General features: G+C 43.7%; 1 protein-coding gene across 2 annotated transcripts in view; it reads right to left on the reverse strand.

The window, feature by feature from the left end:
• The window catches only part of OTUD7B (OTU deubiquitinase 7B), a 61,115-nt gene extending 56,162 nt beyond the window's left edge, over window positions 1-4,953 (reverse strand). Inside the window, exon 1 of one of the 2 annotated variants that reach the window (XM_055401606.2) lies at window positions 4,635-4,953. Coding sequence is in view for 1 of the 2 variants with exons in the window: in XM_055401605.2 (XP_055257580.1) it covers window positions 4,042-4,075 (34 nt within the window). In the remaining variant the exon portion in view is untranslated. Of the gene's footprint in view, window positions 1-4,041; window positions 4,578-4,634 lie in introns of those variants that run through there. The other variant, XM_055401605.2, reaches the window with a different exon arrangement.
• Between the last annotated feature and the right edge of the window lie 12,286 nt (window positions 4,954-17,239).

The following is a 17,239-nucleotide window of genomic DNA, read 5'->3' on the forward strand; positions in this document are numbered from 1 at the left end:
AAATAATAATCCTGTGCCCATGACATCACAAGCACATAGTTTGGTAATGATTATGAGAAGGCTGGGGTAGGCAAGGATGAAGGAAAACAAGTCAACTGAAAGAACAAGGATGGAAGAACAGCTGTGTGATTTTTTTGGTTTACTTCTTAAGTGTGGACACATCTCCTTCCGTTTTCTCTTTTTTCTTAAATTGGCCATATTTTCAACAAGTTTACTTCAGGAGGAAAAAATCTAATAGATTTTCAAAGGAGCTAATACCTGCAGAGCCTCTACAAAGCTCAAATCCTTTGAAAAGGCCAGCTTAATCTTCAACAATGCAGTACGATGCAACAGGACTCCTCCAGATATTGTGAGTAAAGACTTATTCAGAATGCAACATAGGCACCTTCTACCAATCGCTCTTAGGAATAAAGCAGACAGCCTGAGAGGCCACACTGGACCCACATAGATTTTGAAAAGAAATCAGTCTTCATTAACAGACTCAGTGTAGCCCAGTCTTAATTATCCTCATATGGACTGTTCATTTTATGGATTTCTGAGGCAAAATTTTTAATTCAAGACTAACGATTCTTGACTATCAGTATATCTTCCTATCAGGTAAGTCAGGTTTAGAAATAGAAATGCAAATTCATTCCATCAGTATGATTCCCAAACACTAAAATAAGTATTGATTTTTAAAACAAGAAATTTCTTAAGCTCCAAATTACCTAAATTAGTGCTCCCTACAACAGCAGAGATAACTGAAAGTCAAATGCGCTTGAAACACAACACTGTCCTTACCATAAGCTTGAAGAAAATCCAACCATAGTCCCACGACTGCCTCACAGGCTGGTACAATGTGAGACAGTAACAAGCAGAGTTCAACACAGTGAGTAAGGTATGTGGATACAAAGACTTCTACAAGGAATCTTAAGTCTCCTGGCTGATCTCTTTAGGCCTGGATAGTCCAGAAAAGAAGGAGAGTCACAATGTATTGGTGCTTGACTCCTTGTCCCTGAGTTCCTGGATCAGAGGGCTCACTACTTCTCACTAAATCCATCCTTTGTTCAAAGACCTACAATGACTCTATTGACCCTTTCATCAACACCCAACAGAGTCTGGCCTCTGAGTCCCCTCCACCCTCTCTCCTGCTCTACCCATGACTTGAGCAACCCACATTTTCTCTAGTCATTCTTATTTATTCTTCCCACAAACACAACTTAGTCATTCATACCATAACTGCACACTGTACATTCTATACTTTCTGCCCAGAAGATCTATTTCCTTTTATTCCCAACACAAAATAACTATTTCACTTATTTGCTCATATATATTATATAAATAAAGATGAAGAAGTAAAATTCTCCAAGGTCACAGTAGAACCACAATTTGAACCAAGATCCACCTAACTCCATACCCCACGCATCATTATGACTCTAATCCATAACCTCCCAAGTCCATTTCAAATTTTCCTGATTCAAATCTTCTCTAATTTACCTCATTCGTACTCTACTTAAAATTTTCTGGTCTTCAAGTATCCCATTTGTAGCACAGTAAACGTGGTCTGTTTGCATGCTTTTTCCTAAATGTTAAATCTTATCATAATGGACTGCCTTCTTATTTATACACTGCCTTCCCCGACATCACCCTTCTCCCAAGGGCAAGAACACCTGCTTTTTACATCTTTCGTATCTCCCCAAAGCCTGTCACTGGAGCTTGGAGACTGTCTTATCCATAGGAGTGTTCAATCATTATTCAGTAAGGATTTATTACTTAAAAAAAATCAACTTCCTTCTTCTATAATACTGAAAAATCAACTAATTTCAGGCATTCATGAGAAAACTTTCTACATCTATATTCTAGTTACATCATCTATATTCTAGTTACACAGATTTTCATTAGATTCCAGGCTGCCATTCCACAGCTCCTAAACTTGCATAGGAAAGATACTGCTGAAGTCACACTTCAAAGCATTGTTTCAGGATTTTTTTCCCTGATGGGATGAGTGTCTGGGGTAAGGAGAAAGAGTACTCCCTTACAATGTCCTCTTCCAGCATACTTAGCATGCGTGACACATTCAGGAGCTCTAAAACTAACAAGTGGCCCCATAACAATCTGAAAACTTATTTTTAATAATGAGTTATTCCATCATAATTCACTTGGTAACATATATTGAAACTCAGAATTCCAAACAAAGCCTTCTGAGAACTGAAAATAGTGACGGGCTATTGGGTTGCCCTACTGAGCGACTTCACTTTCACTTTTCACTTTCATGCATTGGAGAAGGAAATGGCAACCCACTCCAGTGTTGTTGCCTGGAGAATCCCAGGGATGGGGGAGCCTGGTGGGCTGCCGTCTATGGGGTCGCACAGAGTCGGACACGACTGAAGCGACTTAGCAGCAGCAGCAGCACACTTATTCTTAGATTTTATTCACCCCTTCAATCCCCAACCCTGGGAATAATACAGATAGTTCAACTAGGGGAAGTTGCTAAATACAGATATAAGCTGAATTTGCCAGATATCATCACTAATAATGGCACCAACTAACTCACAAATCAAAACAATTACTGATAGTCAACAGACTCTGGGACAGTGTGTGTAATTTTGAAAAATTAGATATTACCCTCCAAATTAAATCATTTTCAATAGGAGCCCCAAAGAAAGAAATTAGGGGAAAAAAGCATCAGGAAAATTTCCAAGTTACTGGCAACATAACTACATCAAAGTCCAACCAATAATTAACATCCATTACTGGTCAGCCTGCCTTATACAAGTCAGTATACAGACCTTTCTTTGGCAAAGGTTTACTTTTTTTTCACAAGGAAGTCTTTGGCATTAAATGAAAGGGATTAAGTCAAAGTAAGTAACAACAACAACAAAAATGATAGTAGTTTGGAAACTATTTTCCTTCTTTCCTTCCTGCTTCAACACATACTGTCCAAAGTGGGTATCTGTTCAATTCTAAATTATTCATTCATGTTAATGGATGATTATCAGTAGAAAGGTGCTGATAATCCAAAATGGAAAAACCGAAAAATAATCTATTTCAGTTTTGGAAAATCTTTTCAGTACGTTTAACTTCTCAACTACTCCTAGCATGACCTAATATGTGTATTCATTTGTAATCTCTAAGTACATAGTAACTGGCCACCAACTTAGGGAGGTGCTCCAAGGCATGCCGGGTAGCTAGTGGAAATTAGAACAGACTGGTATTCGGCTTCCCCATGAACAACATCAATTTCATTTATTTTACAGTTCTGTCCAGCTTTCAAAATATCAATAGACTAGCACAGCAGGTTGGTTATTAACCTTTAAAAGAAAGGCTGGGAAAAACAATGAAGACAAAGAGTATAAGTGTTTGCCCATAATGCATTCATTTGTAAATTATGCACAGCAAATGTTTAATTACAAGTCTGATTCTCCCTAGCCACCCAGCATAAGTCCCTACTGTCTTCTCCATCAAGAATGCAACCTCATTTATTAGGAAGGAAATTTTCCCTCTTTTAAAGTAAGGTAGTATAGAAAATGTTTTTAAAAGATTTAAGACTAGCTACCCTTATGGACCCACCTTCCTACTACTTCTTCCCTCTGTCCTTTCTCACTTTAGAAATAGGTTGAAAGACAAAGGGTTCCAGCCTCCTCTAACATCTAAATATACAGTACAATAAGTCAAAGACTAAACAATTACCCGTTTCTGATTTTATACCTATATGAACCACAAGTCAACTAATTTTTGCCTTTGCATTCATGAAAACTCCCTGAAGAGTTGGGGAGAATCTCTTATATAAAATCTATTCTAGCTGAATTTTTATATTTATTGTGCCCAGAGAAGCCACCTAGGTTCCAGAGACTACCTAAACACAGAGGGAGAGAAAGGTGAGAAAGAGAGAGAGGAAGAGGGGCAGAGAAGGGGAGAGAGAGACTCAGAGCGCTGGTCCTTGTGAGCCGACAAGCTAAAAATACGCCGGCCCAGTAAACAAATCCCATTCCATCCCGACCGGAGCCACACCGTTAACCTAGTAATTATGAGAAGAGTGAGATCACGCAGCCCCCGGCTTACTCATCATCAGCTTCTCAAGTTTCCATCGGCTCATGGCAACTCTTCTTTTTTCCAAAGTTCATAAGCCTGCCATAGAATCGATCTATCTATCACTCTCTCTCTTATACACACACTTCTTTTTCGCTCCCTTCCTCCATTACTGGACGCACCTCAGTTTAACTACCGATATGGCAGAACAGTTTGGTTTCTGCTCATTTCACTTTTGAGACTTTAAAATGAACTTTATCGTACTATGAGAGTAGTAGCCGGCACTCCTAGCCACCTTAAAATTCCACCATCCCTCCCCGAAAGTCTAGCTGACAAGGAGAACCGTCCAAACTGCCCAGCACAGCTGAGGAAGGGAGGCCACGAACGGGGAAGGGGGGCTGGGAAGGTGGGACGCAGGTGAAAGGCAGGAGTAACGGGAGAAAGGTTGGGACCAAGCAAGGAACAGTCAGGGCGAGGAGGGGGTGCCGAGAGGAGACGGCTCCGGGGGAAATACAATCAGAAAGGAGAAGAGGGGCAGTGGCGATCAGAGGGTCAGAGTCTGGGAGTCTGAGAGGCGGGGGGGCGGGAACAGACGGGGGAGGGTGACAATGCGGGGGCTCCGTTACCCTCGCGGCTCCTGGGGCAAGGCCCTAGGCCGGGGCGGAGCGCGGGGCCCGGCTGCCTCTCCTCATTCCTCGGCTGTGACCCAGGGGTCCGGCCAGCCCCTCCCCCGTCGACGATGGAGGCGGAGGCGTTGGCTGAGACTGAGACCGCAGCTGTTGCTCCGCACAGGATCAGGAGCTGAAGCCAGACAGGACTGATCTGGACTGACTTCCCCAGTGGCTTTTTGCCTGCTCCACACTCGGTCGCCTCTCGGACTCCGGGCTGCTGGTTCAGGATCGGTGGTTTTCGGCCGTCCGGCCGGAAACAAGCGCCAGTTTCCGGCCGGAGCTGGTTGGTGGTGACACCCAAGCGGCCCCCGAGCCTCCTCCCGCCCCGGCCCCGCCCGGCCCGGCCCCGCCCCGCCCCGTAGCAGCCCCGCCCTGAGCGCCGCTCCCCTGGCTGCGACCAGTTTGGCGCTTGTCCTGCTTGTGAACCCATGTTTTCCTGGCGGGTGTTCCTAAAGTCCCTGGTCTGGAGAGTTCTTGAGCCGGAGCTAGATGGGTACTGGGTGGACTCTTGAGACTTTGAGGTGTAGTCAGTTGGACACAGCCCTTTGGGAAGAAGAAGAAAGAGGCGGAGTAGCTCTTGAAAGGTGAGAGGGATGAAAATTCCCAGAGAACCAGAAGACTGAAATTCTAGTTACCCTACAGGATCATTCTGGACTGACCGGAGGAAAATTAACAACGCTTCTTCCAGATCGGTCTCCACCCGGTTATGCACTCTCTCTCCTTCACTCCTGTAGTGAACATGCTTTTCTCTATAAACACTCAATATTTATTTACTTGAATAACAATTATACCCTCTTGACATATCTACTTTAGACAGCGCAATCAAAACAAGTTACGTTGTGCTTTTTTGGTAATGCCTTTTAACAAAAACCGTGCTATCGCACAGTTCAATTCACAAATATTGAGTCCCGACTGTGTACAAGGCATTGTGCTCATTGATATTGGGATCACAAAAATGTATAAGACATAATTCCAGGCTGCTAAGTCGCTTCAGTCGTGTCCAACTCTGTGCGATCCCACAGACAGACAGCAGCCCACCAGGTTCCCCGGTCCCTGGGATTCTCCAGGCAAGAACACTGGAGTGGGTTGCCATTTCCTTCTCCAGTGGATGAAAGGGAAAAGGGAAAGTGAAGTTGCTCAGTCGTGTCCGACTCTTCACGACCCCATGGACTGCAGCCTACTAGACTCCTCCGTCCATGGGATTTTCCAGGCAAGAGTACTGGAGTAGGTCGCCAGTGCCTTCTCCCATCAGGGGCCTTCAGTTCAGTTCAGTCGCTCAGTCATGTCCGACTCTTTGCGACCCCATGAATCACAGCAGGCCAGGCCTCCCTGTCCATCACCAACTCCCGGAGTTCACTCAAACTCATGTCCATCGAGTCGGTGATGCCATCCAGCCATCTCATTCTCTGTCGTCCCCTTCTCCTCCTGCCCCCAATCCTTCCCAGCATCAGAGTCTTTTCCAGTGAGTCAACTCGTCGCATGAGGTGGCCAGAGTAAAACACATAAAGTGAAAGTGTTAGTCGCTCAGTGATGTCCAGCTCTTTGCAATGCCATGGGCTGTAGCTCACCAGGCCCCTCTGTCCATGGAACGCTCCAGGCAAGTGAGTAGCCATTCACTCCTCCGGGGGAATCTTCTCCACCCAGGGATCGAACCGCGTTGCAGGCAGATTCTTTACCATCTGAGCCACCAGAGAAGCCCGTATTATATAAAGCAGAACTCACGTTAAGTGCTGTGTGAGGTAGGAGGACCTGTGGCGATGAGAACATAAGCCTTGCCTGGCACATAGCAGACTTTTCATATTTGTTGAGTGAGTAAAATATTAGACAAACGTTGACTGTTTTAAAGTAAGAAGAGCCGTGTAATAACAACCTCTTTATGACAAACACAACATAGGGCCACCCCCTGCTATAATCTGACCAAAGAAATGCTGAATTTTAATTCAGATTCCTCACATTGTGGCAACTGGTTTGCGTTTTCAAAATGTTGTGCCCATTAGGCCTATTTAAAAACAAACAGTCGACTTTTCTATCCCCTGACTACTTTCTGAAGTCCTCCGATTCTAAAGGGAAGAGGAGGAGCATAGACACTTGAGAATTATCCAACTCAAGACCAGAAAATTGACACCTGAAACAGGAAACTTCCTAGACAGCTATATCTCCTGGTAATACCCTGGGTTTAGAGTTGAAGATTTTGAGCCTGGGACCAAACTAAGGTCACACCCACCCCCTTTGCCAGCTAAATCTGAAGTAGGAGGAAAGGTCCACAGATGAGGAATCTCAAAAATCTAAAGCTGTCTTGTTTCACTAAGAACCTCCCAGGACCAGGTTATGCCCATCTGTTAACTCTGTCTTTCTAGTCTTGACTCCACTACCACAGACTTATTAGGACCAGATATGAGGTTCAAAGACACGCTCCACCCTCAGTACAAGGCCGAATTTTACTTTTGGCAATGACTATGAAAAGTTTCCAACTTGAAAGCTGGGCCAAGTTGCTGGTCAAACTCATTTAAGTGACCACACTTTACCGGCTTGTCTGGAAATTTAGGGGCCAGGAAGTGATGGAGTTGCAGTTGCTTTGTGCCTGTGTCTTGCTCTGACCATCCATCACTCATTGTTGTTTGTGCGGTTGCTCAATGGACTGCTTGTTTGGGGTTAGCCCAGGCTGTGTGGGTAGCAGTGTGGTCAGCTGGGCTGGGAGCCAGGCCACCTGGGTTCTGGTCCCAGCTCAGCCAGCCCCTGATCCATTAAGTGACTCCCTATTCCTACGTGTCAGTTTCTCTGCCTAGGATCAGGGGACCTCTTTTGCAGTGATGCGTGGTCACTCAGGCTGTCACTACGCTAGACTCTCCGAAGCAGCTGTCCAGTGTCATTGTCAGCAGCCAGAACATAGGTGGTTATTTTTTTTGACAGAAGAATAGTAAGGAAAGAAAGTAAAAAACAGCAGAGAAGGCCCTACCTGTGTACCCAGGGCCACACGCCCTTATCTGCCATTCAGTACAAAGTTCTTCTCCTCCCTAAAGGCTTGTTTCTGTTTACTCATTTTAGTGATTCTAAGGGCTGTTCCAAGGAGTTCCCAGAGCTTTCACTTCACTTTATGCAGGAACAGAAAAAAAGAGTTTTGCCTTTTCTGCAGAGGAACTAAAAGGAGAGATTATTTCAACACTGGGGCTAATGGATAGACCAGAGGGAAATGTTCAGAGAAAGCTAACCAGGAAAAAAAGAAACAGCAATTGTTTGCATTTATATGGTTTTGTGGTAGAAAAGAAAACCAAGCCAAAATAACTTCCTTTTCACTACTGTCACTGTAATTTCGACCAGTGGTTCTGTGGAGTTTAAAAAACTACATATTGCTTGTGCCTAGGAACCTCAGAGGACTAACTCAGAATTCTGGGGACTGAGAACCTTGAATCTATATTTTTAAGAAATAGCCACGGTTCTTATAAAGTGAAATGTTTTCCTACCCTGCGGTGACTGGTGGTTTAGTCACTAAATCATGTCCAACTCTTGTGACCCCATGGACTATAGCCCACCATGCTCCTCTGTCCATGGGATTTCCCAGGCAATCTGAAGTAGGTTACCATTTTCTTCTCCAGGGGATCTTCTCAAACTAGGTGTCAAACCCACGTTTACCTGCATTGCAGGCAATCTCCTGCATTGCAGGCAGATTCTTTACCACTGAGCCACCAGGGAAGCAAATGACCCTGCAATTCCACTCCTAGATGTTTACCCAATAGAAATGAAACAGATGTTCACAAAAAGCTTTTATGTAAATGTTCATAACAGCACTATTCGTAACAGGTCCAAACTGGAAACATCTCAGGTGTCTAGCAATGGAAAAATGACAAATACACTAGTCAAAAAATGGAATACCATCTTTAAAAAATGAATCCTATTTAACCACGACTAAACGGATAAATCTCAAAATCATTTGTTGAGGAAAAAGAAGCCATTTATATGAAATTTGAGAACAGACAAAAGTAACCTTGACAGAAATCAGAGCTATAGTTTCATATTGGTAGAGGTAGGGATTGAATAGAAAGAGGGCACAAGGGAACTTTTTGAGGTGGTAGACACGTTCTGTATCTTAACAGTGATAGCTGTTACACATGTATGTCAAACTGTGTACTGCAGATCTGCACATTTCACAGTGTGAACCTTACCTCGATTTAAAAAAATAGAAAAAAAACCTTGGGTTCCTTCATAACACTTAATTAAATTATAAATTTTTTTCATCCATTAGATTGCAAATGTTCACCATTTTTTAATTATAGTACCTGGCACACTGCTTCACCCACGGCAGTCATTCATTAGATATCTGTTGAGTGAATGAATGAGTGAAGAAACTGAGAGCTGAGACCCGTCGCTTTGGTAGCAAATATCAGACTCTATTTATACTAGAGTCGCATCTTGACTTAGAATAACTATATATAGTTTTATATATATATATATATACATATATAAAAAACTGGGTCTATTTCCAGGCCTTCTATCTGTTTGCATACCTTTGCTAGATTATGCTTCCTAAAATGTTTCATTGCTATTTTCCTTTCTTTTCAAAAGCTGTAGCAGCATGTTGGCCACTTAACCAGTGTCCATTCCCCTTCTCTCTCTTTGCTTATAGAATCCTGATCACGTTTGAGCAGCCATCCTTTTCAGTGTGGCCATGGGCTTCAGGGAGATTGGCTCCAGTGGAGGGTGGGGACTGAGTGGGAGGGAAATGGGTGAAACACTGATGGGTCAAAACCAATCACGGGGCTCCATTGCCCTTGCCAGTGCCTGGTTTAGGAATATAATAAAATTCTCTCCAATGTGAGATCTGAGGACGTCGACTAGACTTGCTTGCTCTTACAAAGAAACAAAGAGAAATAAGAAATGATTCTCTTCTGCTGCTGAGTGTGGCTGGATTTGGAACTGCTGTTCTGTTTGGAGGACAAGGTGACATACTAAGGATGGCAGAGCAAAAAAATGCAAAGAATCTGGGTCTTGGGTGAACTGCTGAATTAGCCAATCCTCAGCCATCCTCCTTGAAATTCTTATTATGTAAGAATACATCCTCCTTATTGTTTAAGCCACATTGAACTTAGTTTTTCTATTGCTTGCAATGAAAAGCATCTCAGCTAATATAGCCATCAACAACTCCTCAGTATCTATAAAATGAAGCCAGAGTTCCTCAGTCTGCCCTGAGGATCCTATATAACCTGATCCCAGTCTAGTACTAACTCCAGAATGTGGCTTGTTAACTTCCATCTCTCCATTTGTGTTCTGCTTTCTTTACCACCAGTGGTAAATATTAACAACCAGCTCTCCAGGTGGAAAAGGCCCTGATTTATAGCACTTACCAATTTCCATGGTGTAAATATTCCTGCTCTGATTAATTTCATGCTGCTAATGTGATGTCACTGAACACAGACTTGGGGAGACACATGCAACCCACTAGCCAACTAGCAAGCCAGTAAGAGCACTCTACCACGCTACTACCCGCCTGCCTCTCCTCTGTCTATAAGTTTTCTCACTGGAGTTCAAGGCTTAACCTGTATCATGCCCTTTTAAAGACATCCTATAAAATCTTAAACTATAAATGTCTTCACCAGTCAACACCAGTCAATTGGAATCCAATAATTGCCTTGAACTGTTAGTCTTCACAAGTGTTTGCTCATCTGTCAACTATTTAGTCAATTAATTCAAGAACCTAGGAGTGGGCTTCCCTGGTGGTTCAGTGGTTAAGAATTTGCAATGCAAGGGACACCAATTTGATCCCTGGTCCAGAAAGATCCCATATGCAGAAGAGCAACTAAGCCCGTGCACCACAACTATTAAGTCAGTTCTCTAGAGCCCCATGAGCTGAAACTACTGAGCCTATGTGACGCAACTACTGAAGCCCACATATCTAGAGCCTGTGCTCCACAAGAGAGGTCACAGCAATGAGAAGCCTGTGCAGCACAATGAAGAATAGCCCCTGCTCGCCACAACTAGAGAAAGCCTGAGTGCAGCAGCAAAGCACCACAGCCGAAAAATTAAATAAATAAATCTTAAAAATAAAAATAAGAAAGAACCTAGGACTAACAAAACAACAAGAGAGAAGAGTTCAGTGATACCAGTCACTTTCCCACATCTTCTAAAGGGTTCCTAAGGTTAGGCATTAAGGGACTGTGCTGTGCTAAGTCGCTCAGTAGTGACTCTTTGTGACTATATGGACTGTAGCCTTCCAGCCTCCTCTGTCCATGGGTATTCTCCAGGCAAGAATACTGGAGTGGTTGTCATGCCCTCCTCTGGGGGATCTTCCCTAACCAGGGATCGAACTCAAGTCTCCCGCAGTGCAGGCAGACTTTTTATGGTCTGAGCCACCAGAGAAGCCCATTAAGGGAACTACTAAACAGAAAATCCTGCCTCCAGGCCCTAAGAGTGCTAAAGATCACTGGAAGGAATGTTGTAAACAGGACTTATCAGTTCTCCATTATTTCAAGTGCTGGTCCCCAGGAGAGCTATGTTAGGACATTAGCTACAAGGACTGTTGGCAAGATTTGGGCTTGTTCCTATTCTGATCCTGACAAATCCCCTGAGAAGGAAAGAATGGGCATTTAAGGCCATCAGGGACCTAGCAACAGGTAGATAAAGAAAGAGAAGCCAGTTCCTGAGGCTTTGAAGATAGCAAGTGCTACCTTACCTAATTGGAATGCCATTCATGTCGGTCAGCTTCATCTCCACTTCACAGGTGACACACCCTCATATTTGGAGGAAAAGCAAATATTTCAACTGCTAACACATTGGCCGACACAATGAGGAGAGGTCAGGGAATGGAGTGACTAAGTCACTCTGTCCCCTGACTAGGTCAGCACTGGGAAGCAGGCCAAATTCAGGCTACTGGAAACTGATAGAGCATTCAGGGGACAGGAGATGCAAGACCGCACCAAACTCTTTTTTAATGTGACAAATGGCCCACATTGAGCTCTATGGGTACTGCACACTAGGAATGTTTTCTAAATTAGAAATACGTGCTTCTATCCTGCCTTGGAGAGCTACCATCCTGCTATAAGTGGTACAGTTGAGTGGCTGTATGTAATTGGCATCCACTAGAATCTCTTTTGTGATGTGCCCTCTGACTGTCGCTTTCCAGGTTAGTGAGCTAATCAGCATTAGGTTTGTTCCCATGTTGCTTGTGGTCTGTAGACAAGCCTGCCGATCATAGCAACTCCTCATGGAGAAGTAAACAGATGATAGTTCTTCCAGCTGGGAAAAACAAAATCTGGGTCTGAAAAAATATCACAAGATTGCCTTAGGTTACACTTCCCCTAGCATGTCAGGTAAACTTCCTAGTGTAAGAAGAGATCAAACCCTGAGGTTAGAAGAAATTAGAACAAGACCAAGAACTAGGGAGATCCATGGGTGAGTAAATTACTCTAGGAACACCCATGAGAAAAGTGTAAGACCAGAGGGACCTTGACTATGAGAAAGCATTGACTATGGGAAAAGAAAGGAAAGAAAACTGAGGGGCTGATAATTGAGGCCTGCTTGAAGGAGGCAGGCTTCCCTGGTGGCTCAGTGGTAAAGAATCCACCTGCCAATGAAGGAGATGTGGGTTTGATTCCTGGGTCGGGAAGATCCCTGTGAGAAGAAAATGACAACTCACTGTAGTATTTTTGCCTGGGAAATCCCATGGACAGAGGAACCTGGTGAGTTACAGTCCATATGGTCACAAGAGTTGGACACGACTCAGTGACTGAACAACAAAGAAGAAGGTTACAAATGCTAAACAGAGGTGCTGCCCCTGCGACCATGTTTAAATGGGCCAGTTTCCCCTAAGCAGTGACCTTGGGCTCCTCCCCTGGGCGGGAGATCACACACAAGTGGCCGCTCTGCTCTTACAGGCCAATAAATGATACTGAATATAGCACGAGAATGCTTGCCTCCTTATTTAGACCCTCTACAGGAGCAGCAAAATGAGAATTAATACCACTCCGTGAATTCTGTTGATATTTTTAGGCACCCACCGTGTGTAAGGAATGCAAAAACACAATCATAGCCCTTAAGGAGATTTCATGAGCAAGACCAGGCATTGGAAGTCCAAATCCTTTTCTGTTTAATACATATCCTTCACCTAAACCAGAAAAGAAAAGAAAAAAAGGAAGGTGATGTAGACTATAGGAGGACAATATGGCCTTTGATTACAGATATCCATTCCTAAAAGAAGCTGAATGGGCCAATTCTCACTGCCCATACAATACATTCTGTCATTTATTACCTGCTTCCTACAAGACTTCCCTTTGGATCTTTAGTTTCCTCTTCCCCTCCTTCTCTAGAGAATAGTGTTTATATGGCCCTTTTGTAGCAAACCCCTTCTAATATCTAGAGCATGGTAGTTACTTCTTCTTTTTTTTTTTTTTTTTAACATTCATCTATTTATTTATTTGGCTGCCCCAGGTCTTAGTGCAGTACTCGGAATCTGGAATCTTCCATCTTCATTGCAGCTCGTGGGATTTACTTCCCCGACCAGATGTTGAACCCAGGCCCCCTGCTTTGGGAGCAGGGAGTTTTAGCCACTGGACCACCAGGGAAGTCCCATAGTGGTTTTAATCCTGAAGCACAGCCCAGTGAGTTGGTGTCATTCTGCGTATTCTGTGGGGTAGCCCTAGCACTGGACATACAAAAATCTACAGTGATTTTTACTGTAGATTTACTGTAGAAATACACAGACTCTGTCACTAGTGTCCCTGCTTAAACCCAGGTGAGTTTTATTTTAATGTCTGAATCTATTGTCAGTACCTCTATATCAAATCATTAAATCTATTCCTTTCTCCCAATTCCCACTGCCATAATCCTAGCTCCTTATCTCTGACCTAAACTACTGTACCAAACCCCACAACTAGTCTCTTGTCTTTAATCTCTCTTTTCCTTCATGCTCTGTCTAAACCTAAGGTCTAGTTACATCATTCCCCTGTTCAAAAGCCTTCAATTGTCCTCAAAGAAAATAAAAATAATGATAATAATAATTATTATAGGTATATTATAATATAAAATTAAATATTATAACTATATTACATATATTATTATCTTGTACTTACAGTAAGTTGTTTTGGTCAATGTGGTTGGCACTATACATCCCTGAAGGACTAAAAGAATTCAAAGAGCTTGTAGACTGCTTTGGGATAATTGTGTAAACTGAGAAAGAAAATATGTAATGTTACTTAAAACCAAAATTGACTACAACTGCTGCCTTTTAAAGGCAGTGAGGTAATTCATATAGCAAAGAAAAACTTATTCACACTGCCTATTTCCCTCACAGAATTATAAGAAGGGAGTGGTGGCCTTTGCCAGCCTCAGTTAGTCCTTCTAATTCTCAGGATGGGAATTGGAATAGATGATTCACAAATTAACACAACATATTACTGAGTCCTTGCGTATATGCATGCTAAGTTGCTTCCATCGTGTCCGACTCTTTGTGACACTATGGACTGTAGGCCACCAGGCTCCTCTTTTGGGGATCTTCCTGACCCAGGGATCAAATCTGAGTCTCTTATGTTTCCTGCATTGGCAGACAGATTCTTTACCATTAGTGCCACCTGGGAAGCCCACTGAGTCCTTGGCTATAAGTCATCAAAGAAAATAAAATTATCTAAAGGGAGCCCCATGGAAGGGGGTCAAGAAAATAAGGAGTCTTCAAAGGAAGAGAAAGAACTGAGCAATATAAAACTTCTTTATTGCCTCCAATTTCCAGCAAAGCTTAACACATAACACAAATACCCCGTGTGAGGAATATTTTTTCGGGAAAATGAAAGTGGGCATTGCACATCTTGGAGCAGTGGGGTACAAAACAGCAACAGCAACTAGAGATGGTGAACCAATCCATCCACTGAACCAATCAGTACCCAAGAAAGTCATAAGACACCCACACACACACACGATGGTCTTAATTCCAGGGGAGACTGAGGGCTCTTACTGTGCAGGAGAATGAGCTTAAGGCAGTTTCATCTTAGTCTCCCTGGTACCTGTACAAAAGCACTGGATCCTTCACAGAAATGTGGGTTATGATTTAATGAGAAGTATGCGCTACTCTTTACTCCTCCTGTTCTCTGTGGGGCTCAGTGTGGTGCTCAGTGCCCACCATGCGTGTGTGCTTAGTCCCTCAGTCATGTCTGACTCTTCGCAACCCCATGGACTGTAGCCCACCAGGCTCCTCTGTCCGTAGGATTTCCCAGTCAAGAATACTGGAGTGGGTTGCCACATCCTTCTCCAGGGACTCTTCCCGACCCAAAGATTGAACCACTGTCTTCTGTGTCTCCTGCATTGCAGGGGGATTCTTTACCTGCTGAGCCATCAGGGAAGCCCACATGAGTACTGAACAGATACCTATCTGATAATAGCGTTGACATGTCTGTTTCATTGTCCTTTCATGTAATAGTTTGCTCAGAGGCCTGGTCCATCATGAATTTTCTGCTCCTCCATCTGTGGTCACAAGAAGGGTTCCTGCCCTCCTATGTGAGTGCTGCTGTGGCCACTGCCCCTCTACCCAGGGGTGAAATCTGCCACGGACGCTGAAAATGGTAGTATTCTTAAGGCCTTCTCCTCAGTGAAAAGAAAACTCCATTTCTCTTCCCCAGACTTACTGCCACCCACACTCTTTCTTCCTGGAGAGGCCTCCAGGTAAATTTTGCCAGTAAGAAAGGTCCCAGATAATTACTAAAGGGAATTGGAATCAAAGAGAAAAATAATGGAAGATACCATCCTTGTGTCCTATTTAGTAAATCAAGGATCTGAGCAGAACAATCAGCCTCTGTGTGTTTGGAGGGAAGATAGTAGACAAGAGAAGAAGCAAAAGACAGGGGCTTTGTAGTAGAGCAGGAATTATAAAGGGGTTTCCCTGGTGGCTCAAACCGTAAAGAATCCACCTGGAATGCTGGAGACCTGGGTTTGATACCTAGGTCGGGAAGATCCCCTGGAGGAGGGCATGGCTACTCACTCCATGGTCATTCTTGCCTGGAGAATCCCTTGGACAGAGGAGCCTGGTGGGCTACAGTCCATAGGGTCACAAAGAGTTGGACACAACTGAAATGACTTAGTACACAAACAGGAATTCTAAAGGGTGGTTTCCAGGTGACAAATCACACCAACCATCAGGCCCATGCAAGGGGTCTCTGCTTTGAGACCTGATTGAAAAGGTAACATTTCAACCTTTCCCTGGCTAGAATGGATGAGTGGGATAAGAAGTCTGTAGAATCGGGAGACATAGATATCAGGAGCCTGGGACCCACTTCTGGGTGCCTGAGAATTCAGAATTCTCAGCCACATGTCCTGAGTCTGCTTCCAAGGACTGTGTGGGTCTCTTTCCTGGGTCCAGATTCCTAAGGAAGATCACCAACAGCAATGAGCTAACTCTACCCACCCTGCTACATCCCAGGCCATAACCCCAAGAGTCCAATAATTTTAAATTGGAACCTGGCATTCCAAGTTACAATGAAAATATATTTGTGGAGTTAGGAGCATAAAACATACTTAATCTAAAAACTTGTTAGTTTTATGCTTTAAATATTTAGACATATAGTATATGGGCCTCTATTGGTACTCTTGCACCATGCCTACAAATGTTAAGGGTGACCCTATTTAAAATACAGTGCTAGGACTTCCTTGGTGGTCCAGTGGTAAAGAATCTGCCTGCTAATGCAGGGGCCATGGGTTTGATCCCTGGTCTGAAAGATTCCACATGCTGCAGGGAATATAAGCCTGGGTGCCACAACTACTGAGCCTTCGTCCTGGAGCCCGCAAGCTGTGACTATTGAAACCATTTTCTGCAACAAGAGAAGCCACTGCAATGAGAAGCTTGTGTACCGAAACTAAAGAGTGGCCCCTTCTTACTGCAACTAGAGAAAGCCCAAGTGCAGCAGGGAAGACCCAGTGCAGCAAAGATTAAAAAATAAGAAAAAAAAATTAAATAAAGTGCTTGGGACTGAAGAACTGTGTACTTAAGACAAAATATGCTTCCCTGCTATTGATTAAAATCTTAGCTACAAACCTAGATTTTTATTTACAGCTACTGACTGATTTATCTGGAAATTTTCCTCTAAAGTGAAGTAGACCCATATCAAATAATTGTCTGTATTTAAATATTACCCTTTCCCAAACCTGTTTGGGGTAACAAAATAATTATGGGCACTTGTTGATTTCTTAGTTTCTAAACAAGGGCTTGGATCCTGGCCTCTAGTCGGCCGCCTCTGACCCTGCTGGGGTCTCTCCTGGGGAAGCCCCTCCCACTTCTTCTCATCTGCTTGGGCTTCGTCCCCCTCCTTCCACTTCCATCATTCTCCTAGTGAAACAAAAGTCACATATTTTTAAAGTACATAGATTAAAAGGCTTTTTCAGTTCAGTCGCTCAGTCGTGTCCGACTCTTTGCGACCCCATGAATCACAGCACACCAGGCCTCCCTGTCCATCACCAACTCCCAGAGTTCACTCAAACTCATGTCCATCGAGTTGGTGATGCCATCCAGGCATCTCACTCTCTGTTGTCCCCATCTCCTCCTGCCCCCAATCCCTCCCAGCATCAGAGTCTTTTCCAGTGAGTCAACTCGT

Source organism: Moschus berezovskii, chromosome 4, assembly GCF_049115385.1.
Source record: "Moschus berezovskii isolate FMDL1 chromosome 4, NW_MosBer_1.0, whole genome shotgun sequence".
In the NCBI taxonomy this organism is placed as follows: Eukaryota; Metazoa; Chordata; class Mammalia; order Artiodactyla; family Moschidae; genus Moschus; species Moschus berezovskii.